General features: G+C 43.7%; 1 protein-coding gene across 3 annotated transcripts in view; it reads right to left on the bottom strand.

Moving 5' to 3' along the window:
* Positions 1-2176: 2176 nt before the first annotated feature.
* The window catches only part of LOC105482392 (gem nuclear organelle associated protein 5), a 51287-nt gene continuing 35413 nt past the window's right edge, over positions 2177-18050 (bottom strand). Inside the window, exons 21-28 of one of the 3 annotated variants that reach the window (XM_011742444.3) lie at positions 17721-17868; positions 15353-15472; positions 14600-14810; positions 11595-11846; positions 7817-7979; positions 6684-7185; positions 4773-4869; positions 2177-4170 (exon numbers count right to left, since the gene is read on the bottom strand). In XM_011742444.3, the coding sequence (XP_011740746.2) occupies positions 4003-4170; positions 4773-4869; positions 6684-7185; positions 7817-7979; positions 11595-11846; positions 14600-14810; positions 15353-15472; positions 17721-17868 (1661 nt within the window). In that variant the 3' untranslated portion in view covers positions 2177-4002. Of the gene's footprint in view, positions 4171-4772; positions 4870-6683; positions 7186-7816; positions 7980-10840; positions 10986-11594; positions 11847-14599; positions 14811-15352; positions 15473-17720; positions 17869-18050 lie in introns of those variants that run through there. The other 2 variants (XM_011742443.3, XM_011742445.3) reach the window with 2 other exon arrangements.

Below are 18050 nucleotides of genomic sequence, written 5' to 3'. Positions count from 1 at the left end.
TTGGATGGACCTCCAACCAACAGGGCATGAGCTGTATGGTAGCTCTCTTCCAAAACCCCACAGCCTGGGGCGATAAGGCATGCTAAACTCTCTCACTGCTATTTTTTTTTTTTTTTTTTTTTTTGAGACGGAGTCTCGCTCTGTCGCCCAGGCTGGAGTGCAGTGGCCTGATCTCAGCTCACTGCAAGCTCCGCCTCCCGGGTTCACGCCATTCTCCTGCCTCAGCCTCCCGAGTAGCTGGGACCACAGGCGCCCGCCAGCTCGCCCGGCTAGTTTTTTGTATTTTTTAGTAGAGACGGGGTTTCACTGTGTTAGCCAGGATGGTCTCGATCTCCTGACCTTGTGATCCACCCGTCTCGGCCTCCCAAGGTGCTGGGATTACAGGCTTGAGCCACCGCGCCCGGCCCCCTCACTGCTATTCTTGAAGTTAAAGGCCCTGTAGGTCAGCTCCAGTTAACAATGTACATTTTACCTCATGTCTCTCACGACGGGGAAAATTTGGCATTCCTTGGAAGCCTAATGGGATGCAGTGAGTCCAAACCTTTTCAGGAGCTAACCAATTAGTCTGCCCTTGTTCATCCCCGGGAGGATGTATGGTGGTATTGTGGTGGGCCACTGCTGGGTACTCTGCCAAGTAACTGGAGGGACACTCACGCTCTAATCCCATTGGCCATCCCTTTCGCCCTGGCGTTTCACCAACCAAACAAAAAGAACAATTGAAGAGCAGAAGTGCCCCTTAAGGGTCCTTTGACCCTCACATTTATATAGATGCCATTGGAGTTCCATGAGGGCTACCAAATGAGTTTAAAGCCCAAAATCAAATAGCTGCAGTATTTGAATCTATATTGTTCTCATGGGTAACTGCAAACAAAAATGTAGACTGGATAAATTACATTAACTATAAGCAACAATGGTTTGTTAATTATACTAGGGATGCCATTAAAGGAATAGCTGAACAATTAGGCCCTACCAGCCAAATGGCCTGGGAAATTGAATAGCCCTGGACATGATATTAGCTGAGAAGGTTGGGGTCTGTATCATGATTGCAGTCTAATGCTGTACTTTTATCTGCAAAAATATAGCCCCCAATGGAACAATTACAAAAGCCCTATAAAAGGCCTTACCACCCTAGCAAACGAATTGGCCAAAAATTCTGGAGTAAATGACCCCTTCTCTAACCTCATGGAAAAATGGTTTGGAAAATGGAAGGGACTCATAACCTCAATCTTTACCCCCCTTGCAATTGTTATAGGTATACTTATTCTTGTAGGTTGCTGCATTATACCCTGTATTTGTGGATTAGTGCAAAGACTCATAGAAAACGCTCTCCCAAAACCCCCCTTTCTTCTCCCCCACCCTACTCAGATAAGCTCCTATTCCTAAGTGAACAAGAGGAACAATAAAGTCAAGATATGTTAAGGAGACTTGAAGAGGAAGAACTACCAAGAGGGGGAAATTTGCCAATCAATCAATTTCTCTTCAAACCTCCTCGTTCCTTTTAGCAACTAATGTCCTTTCACATTGCTAGAAAGGATAAATTATTGTTCCCTAAACAAGCCTTTCCATCTTTGCTGTGCCTAAACGTGCCCAAACATGCCTTAATGGACAATCCCTTCCTCCCCTCCTTTCTTTACAAGTTATGTGTTTAAAGGTTTAAGTTTACCCTATTTGGAAAAGTTTTACCACTCCTACCCCTTCTCCCCTGTCTACCCTATTTGGAAAAATTTCAAGTTTTAGCCAATCGGGCTAGCTTAAATTGTGTGGTCTGACTTCAGCCAATGGGGAAAGGACACAGAAACAGAAGTTGCATTAGGGATAAAAATCCTTCTCTCCTTTGTTCAGTGTGCTCTTGTGATTGTGACTGGTGCAGGCAGCACCCTTCTGCAGAAGTAAATTTGCCTTGCTGAGAAGTCTTTTGAGTGCCCGTTTTCTTTGAGACTCCAAGCTCTTATTTCCAACACTGGGATTACAGACATGTGCCACCATGCCCAGCTAATTTTTATATTTTTAGTAGAGATGGGGTTTCTCCATGTTGGCCAGGCTGGTTTTGAACTCCTGACCTCAGGTGATCTGCCTGCCTTGGCCTCCCAAACTGCTAGGATTACAGGTATGAGCCACTGTGCCTGGCCATAATTCATTTTAAAAATTTTATTTATTACTTATAGAGATGGGAGTTTGCTATGTTGCCCAGGCTGGCCCTGAACTCCTGGCTTCAAGCAATCCTCCCGCCTCAACCTCCATAGTATCTAGAGTATAGGTTTGCACCATAGCACCAGGCAACTGAGTGCAATTCAGTCCCTCCATATATACTACCAAATGTTCGTCTCAAATATATACTGCCTCCATATATACTGCCCAGTTGGTCTCAAACTCCGGTCCTCAAGTGATTCACTTGCCTTGGCCTCTCAAAGTGTTGGGATTACAGGCATGAGCCACCCCGCCCGGACTCAAATAGTAAATCTTGTTCTTACCAAAGCAGTAACTGAGGAGTGAGCAGGACCCTTCTAGCCACAGGTGATGCTTCCGACAGATCACAAATGAATTTAGAATTCTAGTTTAACAATATCACTCTTTACTCAAGTGGAATGGACTATATATTTTTTCCACCTCTGTAAGCAAAGTTCATTTTAGCAGTTTGTAGAACTGGTGTCCAGTTTTCCACCTAGCCATGCCTATTTATATCTTTTCAATCAAGAAAGATTCTCCATCTCTAGTAACAAAGCATCATCTTCCTAAAGTTCACTTAAGTGTATGAACTGTGAGGATCTAAATTCTACAGTATTTCCCTTTGTAGAGTTTATTAAACGCTAATGCTAGGCACATACACATCTTTGAAAACTGCCTTAAACATTTTCCTTCCTGGGACTCCCTGTAAATGAATTTCATTCTTACTGTCCCAATCCCAATCCTAGGAATTAACAGAAAAATAAACTACAAACGTGAGCAGAACAGCCTTCACAATGAATCCTAGATAAAACAGTTCAATTATGTGAAAGGCGTATTCCTTCCCACACGCATGCCAGACTGTGATTTTCCCATCCTAGCAACTGTGACATTACCAAAACATCTGTTCCTGACACTGTTCAACTGTTTAAATAACCAAGGAGGAGAAAAAAAAAAGATTTACAATTAAATAGTATTTAGGGTCCCAACTGTCAGAGTCCAAAAATCCAAAGGTCATCTATGCAAAATTAGGAACATGGATTTTTCTCCAAAGAGTATCTCTGGCTTTAATCTGATTCTCAAAAGGATCCTATAATCCAAGAAAGTTTAAAAACCATTGGAACAGTAATTTATTCCTGAGCTATTTGACTGCCATCGATCCATCTGTTATAAAACTGAAGGGAAAACACACATTTGAATCACTTCTTCTAAAGCTTTAGTAAATGATCTGTTCAAATAAGCAATTACATAAAAGAATAAAACCAAATTTCCAACCTAAAATTCTGACAGGAGAGTCAACATGATGGTTAAGGCCTATTTCAAATTCAAACTTCAATCTATGAAAGAGGAGACAGAGAAGGGTCTCCGCTTTCAAATTAAATATTATAAAAACAATTTTAAAAAAGTATCAATAGTCCTAAAATGCAGCAACTCCATCTCAAACAAGCATGACACATTTCTGATCAGATGAAGTATTTATAAAGGTAGCTTGTGTTTTAAGCATGTAACACTTTGGGTGATGACAGAAGTTTCTCCTCTTTGGATGAAACCTGCCTAAGGCTGTAGAGATGACCAACACTCTGCAGGTATTAGTTCTGAATAACTACTGCGGGCTTTACATGATCTTCCCTCCAGCAAGAGACCACAATTGAGTCTAAAGTCAGATCCACTGTGTCTGTGGGTAGGCAGGGTTGATTCAAACTTAATCCTCGTTTGTATTCATTTGGATTACCGCAAAAACAGCTAGGGACCAGAGTGAATGTCTGGTGAGGTGGAACTGCAGAGGTGAAAGGTGTCAAACACTTTCAATTTGGCAGTTTCTTCAAGGTGTGTAAAAATTCACGTGCAGAAGGTCTGGCAGTGTCTTTTGTAAGTTTTCGTGTTGCCGTATTTCTGAAGAAGCTCTAGGGCCTGCTGCTGCATTTCCTGGGCCAGACACCCAGGAAAGTGGGACCTGATGAGAAGCAGGACGAGGCAGCACTCCAGCACATCTGGGAAGGGCCAGGCCTGAAAGATGATGACATGAGGATGAATAAGGAAGCATTTGCAAAGGAGCCACAAACACCTTCACAGAAGGCACCAGTGACTCAGGTTCATCTATAGACATTTCTTGGACACAGCTGATCCAGCTCTCTCCTAAGGCAATGTCCTGTCTTTCTCTTCAACGGTTACTCCAAGGAGAAATGACACTGAAAACTGGGATGGTTGCTGGGATGTCCTTCTCAATGGCACAATCTCTTTCTACAGCACTATGCAAATCAACCCTTAAAAATGGTGCTTCTATTACTATTTGGGCCCACAGCCAAAAAGACCTGTCCATCTGTAAGTTGTCTAATACATGGCACCAATCTAAATTTTACTTCTTACCTATTACATTTATTTAGTTTCTCTGAAGACTGAGGTATAAAATTACTTGTGTGATCAATAATTCTATTCTCACAAAACATCCTAGCTAACCAAAGTAATTGGATTCTAAATTCTTAAGCTCATATGAATGGGTAGAGATTTTAGAAACTGAACAGAGAGGTAGCTGACCTATAAGAACGTGGTATAGTCAAGTGATAACACAAAAAGTGATGCTTTACCAAATGAACTGCTTTAACTCTTACCTTAATGCTCTCAGGAAATTTCGCCATTCTCTCATTTGCCTCTGTAAGCCTTTTGGTTAATTCAGGCAGAGAAAGTGGCTCATTTTTTTCTTCTTTACTAGTGAAAAAAATAAAAGGTGTAAGTTGTATGTCTTGCCCTGGGTAACATTTTTCTCCCATTGATTTTACTGTGGTAAAATGTATATAACATAAAGCTTACCATTTTAGCCATTTAAACATATATAGTTCAGCGGTTTTAAATACATTCATAATGTGAAAAACATCCCCACCACCCATTTCCAAAACTCTTGTCGTTTTGTAAAACTGAAATTTTATACCCATTAAACAGTAACTTCTCATTCTGCTTCTCTTAGCCCCTATCAATATCATTCTACTTTCTGTCTCTATGATTTTAACTATTTTGAGTACCTCATATAAGTGGAGTCATACAGTGTGTGTCTTTTCGTGACTGGCTTATTTCACTCAGCATAACGACCTTCCTTTGTAAGGCCGAATGACATTCCATCATATGGATATGGCACATTTTGCTTATCCATTCACCTGTCAGTGGATACTTAGGTTGCTCCCATGTTGTGGGTATTACGAATAATGCTGCTATGAACACAGGTGTGTGCACATATTTCAGACTCTGCTTTCAATTTTTTTGGGTATATACCCAGATGTGGAAGTGCTGGATCCTATGGTCATTCTATTTTACATTTCTGGAGGAACTGCTGCTATACTGTTTTCCACAGTGGCTGCATCATTTTACATTTCCACCCACAGGCACAAGGATTCCAATGTCTCTGCATCCTCCCCAACACTTGTTCTGTTTCTCTGGTAGTAGCCTAATGGCTATGAACTGCTACTTCACTGTAGTTTTGATTTGCAATTCCCTAATGATCAGATATTGAGCATCATTTCCTGTGCTTACTGGCTTTTTAGAGAAATATCTATTCAAGCCCTTTGCCCATCCTTGAACAGGATTATCTTTTGTTATGCCTGGGTAACTTTTATCTTTTGTTTTTTAAATTTTCTTAAAATTTAAACTTTTGCCCATGACACAGCCCCCAGGAGGTCCTGAGAACATGTGCCACTGCCTGGGTAACTTTTATCTCATTTTATAAATAAAATTCCTTTGTCACCTGGCTTCTTAAAATTTAATTTTTTTTTGTAGAGACAGGGTCAACCAGGCTGGTGTGAGTGGCACAATCGTATCTCACTACAGCCTCGAACTCCTGGGCTTAAGTGATCCTCCCACCTCAGCCTCCTGAGTAGCCAGGACTACAAGTGCATGCCACCACAACTGGCTAATTTTTAAAAATTAATTTTTCTAGAGACAGGGTCTCAATATGTTGCCCAGGCTGAACTTGAGTTCCTGGTCTCAAGTGATCCTCCTGCCTCAGCCTCCTAAGTACCTACAGGGTATATGCTACCACACCTGGTTATTTTAGTTGTATTTTTTGAGATGAAGTCTCCCTCTGACGCCCAGGTTGGAGTGCATTGGTGTGATTTTGGCTCACTGCAACCTCTGCAGCCCAGGTTCAAGTGATTCTCTGGCCTCAGCTCCCCAAGTAGCTGGGATTACAGGCATGTGCCACCATACCTGGCTAATTTTTGTATTTTTAGTAGAGATGGGGTTCATCATGTTGGCCAGGCTGGTCTCAAACTCCTGACCTCAAGTGATCCGCCCACCTCAGCCTCCCAAAGTGCTGGGATTACAAGCGTGATCCACTGTGCCTGGCCTTTTTTTTTTTTTTTTTTTTTTGTAGAGACAGGGTCTCACTTTGTTGCCCAGGCTGGTGGTAAACTCCTGGGCCAAGTGATCCTCCTGCTTCAGCCTCCCAAAGTGCTGGGATTATAGGCACGAGCCACTGTTCCTAGTCAGCAGGGTTATTTTTCATTCCATCTTGCACTTGCCTCAGTACTTACCACTGGCTCTGAGAACTGGAGAGGGGCTGCTCTGCTTCTACTTCCAGTTCATTCTTATCAGGACCATTTGCTGTGGATTTACAGAGTTGACTCCTCTGGTGCTGGCGGATCATTTCTGCCAAGGTCTCTTGGACTTCAGCAACAGTTCTCTGTGAGTTTTGGAGACTGGCGTGCTTTTCTGAAAAGAGCTCCTTAAAAGTACTCAGTATTCGCTCACCTTCTTCTGTGAGTCTCAAGTCTAGTTCCGAGGGTCTGTTTGGCTCTGGCTGAGAAGTCTCAGGGTCAGTTTCTTCAGTGCTGGCAGTGTCTAACTGCTGGCTTGGCTCAACACAGAGTGTTCTGTGACCAGTCCCTACCCAGACACTGGAATTTGGGCAAGGCCTAGAGAGAGACCACCAGAATTCATACAGACGCCCATAAAGAAAAAAGGCCTCTAGACTTTTGAAAGCTGGCATGGCAGGGGATTGACGGTCACCCAATTTGTCTCTTAGGTGGTCACAGCCTAGGAAAAGAGAAAAAAGATACTGGGTCATGCATTTCTCTAGTTGCCAGAAATCTGGCTTCCTGCCCTTATGTTCTATTTCTTATCACCCAAGAAGCAGACCCCAGGAAAAAGGACAACAGTGTGATCCACAGGGCCACATGCCTTTCCACCAAAAGCCAACTGGAGGCTAAACATTTCCTGTCTTGGGACAATGTTCTCATTACTACATCCTAGGAGTCATTCAAAGCATGATAGAGTCCATTTGTCCTACTGAAGGCTCTGGGGCCACAATGACTGAGGTAAGATCACACTGTCTCTGAAAAATCACAATGATTTAGTTCAGTGACTATGCAGCCCAAGGAAGGTGAATCTTTTTGCTGTTCTTACTAACAAGTAACTACATTCCTATTTCTCTCTCCCTTAAACTGTGTGGAAAGTGGACAGGAGGCAGTAAGAGGGTAGGGCCAGGTAAAGGAAACAGTATAGTTATTCTTAAAAGCTTGGGTAAGAGAATCCAAACTTTCTACTGAAATGACACAGCTGGCCAATCTCCATCTTTTAAGAATTTAGGTACTCCCAGTGCCACACCACTAGTGGTGGTGAAGTTGTCCACTAAAGGGTGTGCCTCAGGCAGGGGGGAGTCACTTACCGTCAGGAAGAAAGGCTGAGTACACTTCCTGCATGATGGTGAAGCTCCCCGAGTCATAGCTCCGGACCACTGCCTGAAGGAGCGCCTGCACAGCCTCGTCCCAGGCGGCCATCTGCTGGCTCAGCACTGCCAGGGTCAAGTCATGGCAAATGTGAAGCAGGAGCTGGAGAGAGAAGCCAGAGTCTGAGGTAAACATCCTCCCACGGTAGGCACAGAGGATGCCACCAAACTGTTCCTGTGAACCGCATTTGGAAACAAGTACACACAATTCACACTTAAGAAAGTTCCTCTTGTTTCCGCCACCCATTTTTGCTTCCCCCATCAGAAACTCTCATGTCTAGCTGCACAGCAACACCTACGTCCCGGTGTTAAAGTCTGTTCACACTGAGAAAACACCTTTACATTTGCATTTAATTGAAACAAAAAGTGAGTTTCTGGAACTAAAAGCTGTAATCAAAAACACAATAAAAGCTGGGCGCAGTTGCTCACACCTGTAATCCCAGAACTTTGGGAGGCTGAGGCGAGTGGATCACCTGAGGTCAGGCGTTCAAAGACTAGCCTGGCTAACGTGGTGAAACCCCGTCTCTAAAAAAAAAACCAAAAATTAGCCGGGCATGGTGGTGCAAGGCTGTAATCCCAGCTACTCGGGCGGCTGAGGCGGAAGAATCGCTTGAACCGGAGAGGTGGAGGTCGCAGTGAGCCCAGATTGTACCACTGCACCCCAGCCTGGGTGACAGAGTGAGACTCTGCCTCAAAAAAAAAAAAAACAAAAAACAAAAAAAAAAAACCCAAAACAAAACAAAACAAAGCTTGGAGTACAACTAAGAAAAATGTGCTCAATTTTAACTATGTAGTTTGATAAATTCTGAGAAGCATATATAGCTCCATAACTACCAGCAAAATCAAGACAGAACATTTTCATCAACTGAAGATATGCCCTCCGGCCCCTCTGCAGGCCATCTCCTGGCCCCACCCCACTGGCAACCACTGAACTGATTGTTTTGTCACTTTAATTTTTTCTTTTCTAGAATTCACATAAATGGAACCACAGAGTATACGGTCTTTTGTGTCTTTAATGCTTTTGAGAGTCACCGATATTACTATTATTTTTGAGATGGAATCTCGCTCTGTCGCCCCGACTGGAGTGCAGTGGCGTGATCTCGGCTACAAGCTCGGCCTCCTGGGATCACGCCATTCTCCTGCCTCAGTCTCCTGAGTAGCTGGGACTACAGGCGCCCGCCACCACGCCCAGCTAACACCGATATTATCTGTGTGGCAGTAATTTGTTCCTTTTTTTTTTTTTGAGACAGTCTTGCTCAGTCACCTAGGCTGGAGTGCAGTGGTGCAATCTTGGCTCACTGCAAGCTCCGCCTCCCGGGTTCACACCATTCTCCTGCCTCAGCCTCCCAAGTAGCTGGGACTACAGGCGTGTGCCACCATGCCCGGCTAATTTTTTTGTATTTTTAGTAGAGACGGGGTTTCACCATGTTAGCCAGGATGGTCTCGATCTCCTGACCTCGTGATCTGCCTGCCTCGGCCTCCCAAAGTGCTGGGATTATAGGCGTGAGCCACTGCACCCAGCTGTTCCTTTTCACTTTTATCTTTTATTGAGACAGCGTCTCATTCTCTTACCCAGGCTGGAGTGCAGTGGTGCCATCTTGGCTCACTGCAGCCTCCGCTTCCCAGATTTGAACGATTCTCCTGCCTTAGCCACCCTAGTACCTTGGATTACAGGCTTGTGATACCACACCCGGCTAATTTTTGTATTTTTAGTAAAGACAGGGTTTCGCCATGTTGCCCAGTCTGGTCTTGAACTCCCGAGCTCAAGCGATCCACCTGCGTTGGCCTCCCAAAGTGCTGGGATTACAGGTGTGAGCCACCAAGCCTGGCCCTTTTTATTGTTACACAGTATAGTATTTCACTGCATAGACACAACACAGTTTGCATACCCATTCATCAGTTGATGGACATTTGGTTTGTTTCTAGTTTTTGGCTATTGTGCGCTAAGCTGCTGTAAACATTTGTGTACAAGTCTGTGTGGCCATCTGATTTCACTGTTTTAGTGGAATTTCTAGGTAGCAGAACTGCTGGGACATGGGGCATTTGCATGTTTAACTTTATAAGAAACTGCCTGGCCGGGCATGGTGGCTCACGCTTATAATCCCAGCACTTTGGGAGGTTGAGGCAGGTGGATCACCTGAGGCCAGAAGTTCAAGACCAGCCTGGCCAACATGGTGAAACCCTGTCTCTACTAAAAATCTACAAAATAGGCCAGCTACAGTGGTTCATGCCTATAATCCCAGCACTTTGAGAGGCCGAGGTGGGCAAATCACGAGGTCAGGAGTTCGAGACCAGCCTAGCCAACATGGTGAAACTCCGTCTCTACTAAAAATACAAAAAATTAGCCAGGCATGGTGGCAGGTGCCTGTAATCCCAGCTACTCGGGAGGCTGAGGCAGGAGAATCATTTGAACCTGGGAGGCGGAGGTTGCAGTGAGCCGAGATCATGCCACTGTACTCCAGCCCGGGTGACAGAGTGAGACTCCACCTAAAAAAAAAAAAAAAAAAGTAAAAATCTAAAAAATATTAGCTGGGCGTGGTGGCGCATGCCTATAATCCCAGTTACTTGGAAGGCTGAGGCAGGAGAATCACTTGAACCTGGGAGACAGAGGTTGCAGTGAGCAGAGATCGTGCCATTGTACTCCAGCCTGAGCAATAAGAGCGAAATTCCGCCTTATAAAAAAAAAAAAAAAGAAAAAAAAAAAAAGAAACTGTCCAACTGTTTTTCAAAGTGTATACCATTTGAGAAGTCTTGTTCCTCATAAATATCATAATGTTCCCTCATTTTGAAACAAGGGAAAGAACTATGCCAGGCACAGTGGCTCATGCCTATAATCCCAGTACTTAGGGAGGCTGAGGTGGGAGGATCACTTGAGGAGTTCGAGACCAGCCTGGATAACAGTGAGACCCAGTCTCTACAAAGAAAAAAAAAAAAAAGAAGTAGGTATATTCACAAAACAGACACAGCAGTTAAAATAAATCAACTGATCTCTTTTTATTAACATGGATAGATTTTACAAACAACAGCCTCTGAAATAAGCAAACTGCAAAACAATACATGTGGCACTGACACAGGAGTTGCCTGTTGTGAGCTGGGAAGGAGTGAAGAGCTGAGGAAAGGAACAAGAAAGGACTTCAACTTTCCCGTACTGTGTTTATTTTATAAAGTCCTCAAATCAAAATACAAAATGAAACCAGAAAACCCTAACAAAGTAAAAATGACAAAATGTGAACATCTGTTAATTCTGGTTGATGGGTTATTACATTATTCTGCTTTTCCATATATTTTAGACTTTTTTTTTTAAGAAAAGGAAATAGTGGCTGTGCGTGGTGGCACACAACTGTAATCACAGCTCTTGGGAGTCTGAGGCAGGAGAATCTCTTGAACCCCATGTCCCAGCAGGTGGTGGTTGCAGTGAGCCAAGATCATGCCACTGCACTCCAGCTTGGGCGACAGGGCAAGACTCTGTCTCAAAACAAACAAGTAATAATAATAATAAAAAAATGAAACAATAAAAGGGAATACTGATCTAATACTAACTTTAAAGTTAAAGGGCTTTGATTAGTCTGAAGGGATCTTTCCAGGTGGTGTGGGCATGCCTTAGCCTTTTCTGAAACACAATCCGGTATTCTGCTGGTTTCCCTGTTACAACAGACATGGAATTAAGGAAGTCTTACCACTGAGTGATAAATGGCAAAAGCTGGTACAGATGGCTTACCTGTTTGGCAGGCGTGTTATTTGTAGCAGATGGGTACTTGATATTCTGCAGCTTCTGAAAGGCTTCCTGATACCGCTCAGGGGTGTCAACGCTGAAGATGCTCTTCCACACTGCAGTCACCCTCTCCACGAAAGGCCCTTCTGTGCCCGTGGTCCAAGTGTGGTAAGAGGAGGAGCTTTTGCCCTCTGAAAACCGCTTTTCCTCCAGATGCCGGGACAGCAGCTCCAGAAGGCAAAACACCAATCTCTGACCCTGGAACACAACAAGGAAGAGGAACTGTTACGCAGGGAAGGCGCTCGGATCATCTCGAGAGCTCTTCTGAGTCCTTCGAAGTATTTCCCTTTGTATCTGCAGCAACCAAAGCACATTAGTGAGCTACCTGCCCCCCGTGAGCCATGCATGAAAAGGGACAAAGGGGGCGACCTGACAGACACTTCCCAGGTCCCTTTTTGGGGGAAATCTATCCTTGGAGCTCAAGAAACCATTTTTATGACACGGAATCCCAACTGTAGCCCTACCCACAATGACTTAAGCACACAAAGACCAGCCACTTAAGGTCTGTAGCCTAGTTTGAGGAAAGATGGGCTGGGCTCATCAGGTTCTTTCTCCCTGACCAAACTTTGGACTCAGGAATAAAAGCATAATGGGCCAAAGCTGCTGGAATAGACAAGCTTTGTAGATCCAAGAGCTGGGACAGGCATTAGGAGCCATGTCCAAATAGTTTTAATAGAGGAAATCGGCTGGGAGGGAAGAAAACAGAAGCACAGAGAAAAGGCCTAGAAAATTTATTTTCAGCCGGGCGTGGTGGCTCAAGCCTGTAATCCCAGCACTTTGGGAGGCCGAGGTGGGTGGATCACGAGGTCAGGAGATCGAGACTATCCTGGCTAACACGGTGAAACCCCGTCTCTACTAAAAATACAAAAAAATTAGCCGGGCGTGGTAGCGGGCGCCTGTAGTCCCAGCTACTTGGGAGGCTGAGTCGGGAGAATGGCGTGAACCCAGGGGGCGGAGCTTGCAGTGAGCCGAGATCGCGCCACTGCACTCCAGCCTGGGAGACACAGCGAGACTCCGTCTCAAAAAAAAAAAAAAAAAAAAAAAAGAAAATTTATTTTCACTACATTTTTAGTTGCCATGAGATTCCTTGTATACTCCTCTAACAGTACCTTCTCAGTTAAGCTTGGAAGAGTCTGTTCCACACAGCCAAAATAGCCCTTATCAAAATACTTAGCATATGCTTGTTAGGTTTTCTTGCTTTGTTAAGGATGCTGTTTAAGAGAAAAACTAAAACACTAAACAGTCATTCTGGAAACTTTGTGGATAAATTAAAATCTCTCTGGACTTAGTCATTTTCTAAATAATGCTCAGTGGCATTATCTTTTAGGGTGTCCTATTGTCACCTCCATTTTTATTCTGCTGTTCCCAGAAAGCTACCTCCCCATGTACCATGTTCCTTGGGCTCTAAATATTCAGCTAAAAACCATCTTTAGGCCCCGTACTCTGCTAGGGAACGAAGAACTTAAAAAAACTCTTGTTAGTAGACCGGGCGCAGTGGCTCAAGCCTGTAATCCCAGCACTTTGGGAGGCCGAGACGGGCGGATCACGAGATCAGGAGATCGAGACCATCCTGGCTAACCCGGTGAAACCCCGTCTCTACTAAAAATACAAAAAAACTAGCCGGGCGAGGTGGCGGGTGCCTGTAGTCCCAGCTACTCGGGAGGCTGAGGCAGGAGAAGGCCGTAAACTTGGGAGGGGGAACTTGCAGTGAGCCGACATCCGGCCACTGCATTCCAGCCTGGGCGACAGAGCGAGACTCCGTCTCAAAAAAAAAAAAACAAAAAACAAAAAACAAAACAAAACAAAACAAAAAACCTCTGGTTAGTATCTGACAAAGTTATCTAAAATGAATCAAATGTTTACATGTTTTAGAAACTAGATAAGTGCCAATGCTTTAACCTGTTTTGATGTGTGAAAAAGGCAGTGATATGTTACTCATTTTTAACCAGATGGGAACCAAAAAAATTTAAGAAATAAGACATTTCTATTTTCCCACACTTTTCTCTTTTTTATTCTGAAGAGTCTCACTCTGTCACCTAGGCTGCATTGCAGTGACACAATCTTAGTTCATTGCAACCTCTGTCTCCTGGGTTCAAGCTATTCTCCTGTCTCAGCCTCCCAAGTAGCCAGATTACAGACGTGTACCACCACGTCTGGCTAATTTTTGTATTTTTAGTAGAGACGAGATTTTGCCATGTTGGCCAGGCTGGTCTCGAACTCCTAACCTCAAGTGATCTGCTGCATCCGGCCCAGTTTTTTCCATAGCTTACAGTTAAGAGGACTGTTTACAGGTAGAGTTCCATGATTTCTGTTAGAGGCCAACCATTCCCTCTTCAAGGAAGACAGTGCTGATAACATCAATGAAGAAACCCTAGACTGCCAACCCAAGGCCTGGGCTGACTAAAGTCTGTTCACAGGCGCTTTTTTTTTTTTTTTTTTTTTTTGAGACAGAGTCCCACTATGTCGCCTAGGCTGGATCTTGGCTCACTGCAACCTCCGCCTTCCGGGTTCAAGTGATTCTCCTGCCTTAGCCTCCCGAGTAGCTAGGATTACAGAAGCGTGCCACCACGCCTGGCTGATTTTTGTATTTTTAGTTGAAACGGGGTTTCACCATGTTGTCCAGGCTGGTCTCGAACTCCTGACCTCAAGTGATCTGCCCGCCTCAGCCTCCCAAAGTGCTGGGATTACAAGTGTGAGCCACCGTACCTGGCTCACAGGTGTTTTGTACAAACAGATAAGCAATGGGAATTACTGTCAATGACCATATTATCTCTTACTCTGAATATGGCAACTAACAAGTCACAGTACTTCAGTGAGATAGCATGGCCAGGGCTTGCTGGGCCTGCCAAATTGGCACAGCTTGTGCAACTGGGTTATTAACTCAGATCTGACTAGACGAGGATTTGGGACACTTCCCTCTTGTATACTAGGAGATGAAATAACAGACTGACCTGTAGACTTTCATGCAGCTGTAGGGCTTCCTGGGCTCCCACCCAGTTGTTGGCCAGAAGCAGCTCTTGGGCACATCTGAGTGCCAGGGAAGCAGACAACTCATCCTCTCCTATGATGGCAGCCAACTCTGCAGCCGTTCTAAGTGATGCTGCATCCCCCTTTTTGGCCAAAACTTTGGCTGCATCATAAGCACAAGTGGCCCCTAAATAGCTATAATATGAATAAAAATGTGAAGAAAAGGTCATAAACAGATCTTTTATTCCCACTCCTAGAGGATGGAATCACTTCTTTCTATCCACTTTGCTGCATGTGCCTTCCTGTGGTCCCAGGTATGTCACTGCCCCGGTTGTTCCTGTGAAGGCTGAGGCCAGCACAATTCAGCGGAGTCTATGAGAAACAATATCATCTAGGTTGAGGACATAAGGAAAATGAGTGGGAATGACTCCTCTGTTTGGGTTCAATCCAGCATGGGTTCAGGTTCCTTTACTTGATGTTATAAGAGACCATTAGAAAAATGCATAATTTCTGAATCTGCTACTGAGGTTTTTCTTGAATAGTTATAGTGATTTACATAAATAAATCAGGAGGTAGTTCCTGATGAGTCTTATGAAACTAAGTTGAATATACATACCTTTTAAACAATTTCTCGCTGCTTTACCTCCACCTCTAAACTTATTACTTGTGTTCCTGTCCTCCCCTTTCTGGCAGAAGCTCTTCTATGTTGGATGCATCCCTCCACTCCTCAGGCTTACCATTTGGCTGCGACAGCATAATGGCCATCTCTTTCTAGGACGGTTCCCCAGCTGAGGTACAAGTCCTTCAGGACTGGGTCCTCTGGGCGCAGCCGGGCCTTGGCAATTGCAATAGCTTCCCTAAAGGCAAGAATAGACACTTTAGCCAATCTGAAAAGGCTCCTCTGTGTATGGCCCTAGGAGGGGCTGTAAGACAGGACAAATTGTCCCTTTTGCGTTGTCTTATTGTTTCAACTTCCTTTAAAAAACTGCACTTGCATTAGATAGACAAATTACAAACACATGCTTCATTCGTTTCTTCACTTAGATCAGCAGTTCTTAAATTTGTGGTCTGTGGATTCCTAGGGGGTCCTCAAGAACCTTTCAGAGGGTTCATGAGGTTATAACTATTTTTATAACAATGCTAAGAGTCAGTTATGTGTTGTTTATTAAAAAAAAAAAAAACTGTTGACATTTGCACTGATTGTGCAAAAGTAATGGTTGGTAAATTCTGGCATCTAAGAAAGAAGGCAGTGGCTCTTATAGTGGGAAAAAAGGGAGAATGCCCTTAATGAAGCAGTAGAAATTATGAATTTTACTAAATCCCTCAAGTCCAAAACACTTTAATATATTGTGTGTGACAAATGGGAAGAACATTTTGTGTTCTCTGCTGCATTCCAAAGTAGGATGGTTGTCTCCAGGAAACACCTGTATGAACAAATTACAAGCTAAACTGGCTGTTTTTTTCATAGAACCTGCTTTCTTCTAAAAAAAAAAAAAAAAAGCCGGGCGCGGTGGCTCAAGCCTGTAATCCCAGCACTTTGGGAGGCCGAGACGGGCGGATCACGAGGTCAGGAGATCGAGACCATCCTGGCTAACACGGTGAAACCCCGTCTCTACTAAAAAATACAAAAAAAAAACTAGCCGGGCGAGGTGGCGGGCGCCAGTAGTCCCGGCTACTCGGGAGGCTGAGGCAGGAGAATGGCGTGAACCCGGGAGGCGGAGCTTGCAGTGAGCTGAGATCCGGCCACAGCACTCCAGCCTGGGTGACAGAGCGAGACTCCGTCTCAAAAAAAAAAAAAAAAAAAGACTAACCACTTCATTAAAAACAACCAACAGTATTTGTTACTAATGATAAAATGTGAGTTTTCTAGCAAAAATTAGAATTTTAGAAAACTTGTACGTACCACTTGTGTGCTTGACAGTTTCCCATAAGTTAGAATTTTCTGATGAGAGTGACGGTGATAGTAAGCAATGTGACATTTTTGGGTATTTTATAATAAGATATGTTAACATTTGGATCTGTACAACTCAGTAAACAAATATTTTTCAAATGACATACAACTGCTGAGTTGTAGCCAACATAAAGTTGTAGCTGGGGAAAAAAGTGTTTTATTAAAGTGATCTAAACAGAGCAATATTTTGAAAGTATTTTGGGACTTCTACTTCCAGCTATGATGGAATAACTGGGATCAGACCTACCTTCCTGTCATAAAACTAAAATACTCGACAAAATGTCTGAAACAACTGTTTTCAGACACTGGGTAACAGGCAGCACAGGACAGTAACCCCTAAGAGAACAGAAACAAACGATGGGAACCCTATCTGGGCACTGGCTTTCTGCCCAAAGCCATTTTCCTAAGGAAAACCCAAGCAAAACCTCAGCGGTCTCTGAGTTGAAAAGAGGAAACAATGGCAATCTGAGGGGCAGGATACTAGGAAGGAGGAAGTTGTCCAGAGAAAGACATCCATATTGAGTCTTTGGCTAAATTCAAAGCCACGTATGTAAAGGAAACTCCGTAAGTCTAAACAAAGAATGACTAGGTAACTGTAAGCTGAACAATTACCAGAGCTTACTCAGGACCTGGAGACATCTGAGTTTTGACTTGTTGAATGCATAAGGCATTCAATAAAGATATCAGAATGTAGGAGGTCCAAACTAATTCTAGAATATGATAAACTTGCCCTAACAAAGTTTAAAAACAAGCCATGAAAAGATCAAGCTGATATACAACTTTACTACTTGCCAAAACAAAGTTCAACACTCTCTAAAGGAAGACAACAAAACCAAAGCAGGGTAGGACAAAAAGAAAATCTTGGTTAAGCATGGTGGCTCATGCCTGTAATCCCAGCATTTTGGGAGGCTGAGGCAGGAGGATCGCTTGAGCCCAGGAGTTGGAAATCAGCTTAGACAACACAGCAAGACTCCGTCTCTACAAAAAACTAAAAAAACAGCTGGAGGTGGTGGCACACACCTCCTGAGTAGTCCCAGTTAGGGGGCTGAGGCAGGAGGACTGTTTCTTCTATTTATGTTACTTTAACAATAGAGAAGTTTAGATTATTTTCACATTATGTCCAAGTATTATCCCAACTCTATGACTACACATACCTGTAAAAATGGTTTGACTTGAGCAGCTCCACAGCTTCATACACTTTGTGGATGGAAAGTAGGTGAGAAGCAGCCTTGACATACTGATCCTGAAAACACAGCTGTTTGGCAAAAGCTTCCACAGCCCATAGCCACACATGGTAGCCAGCTGAAAAAATAAAAGATGGTGGTTAAAAAACAGTTGAAGAGAAAGTAAAAACAAAACCCAGTATATTTGGGTTGAAAAGCTTTGTTTTCAGTCGATGCATTCAGCAGAACATGTAGATACCAATTCAGCCACCACTACGGATGATCTGCTTCATCTACACATTCTGAAACATCAATTGTTTG

Source organism: Macaca nemestrina, chromosome 6 (assembly GCF_043159975.1).
Source record: "Macaca nemestrina isolate mMacNem1 chromosome 6, mMacNem.hap1, whole genome shotgun sequence".
NCBI lineage: Eukaryota > Metazoa > Chordata > Mammalia > Primates > Cercopithecidae > Macaca > Macaca nemestrina.
The sequence above is the reverse complement of the archived record's forward strand: the minus strand, read 5'-3'. Positions and strand labels throughout refer to the sequence as shown.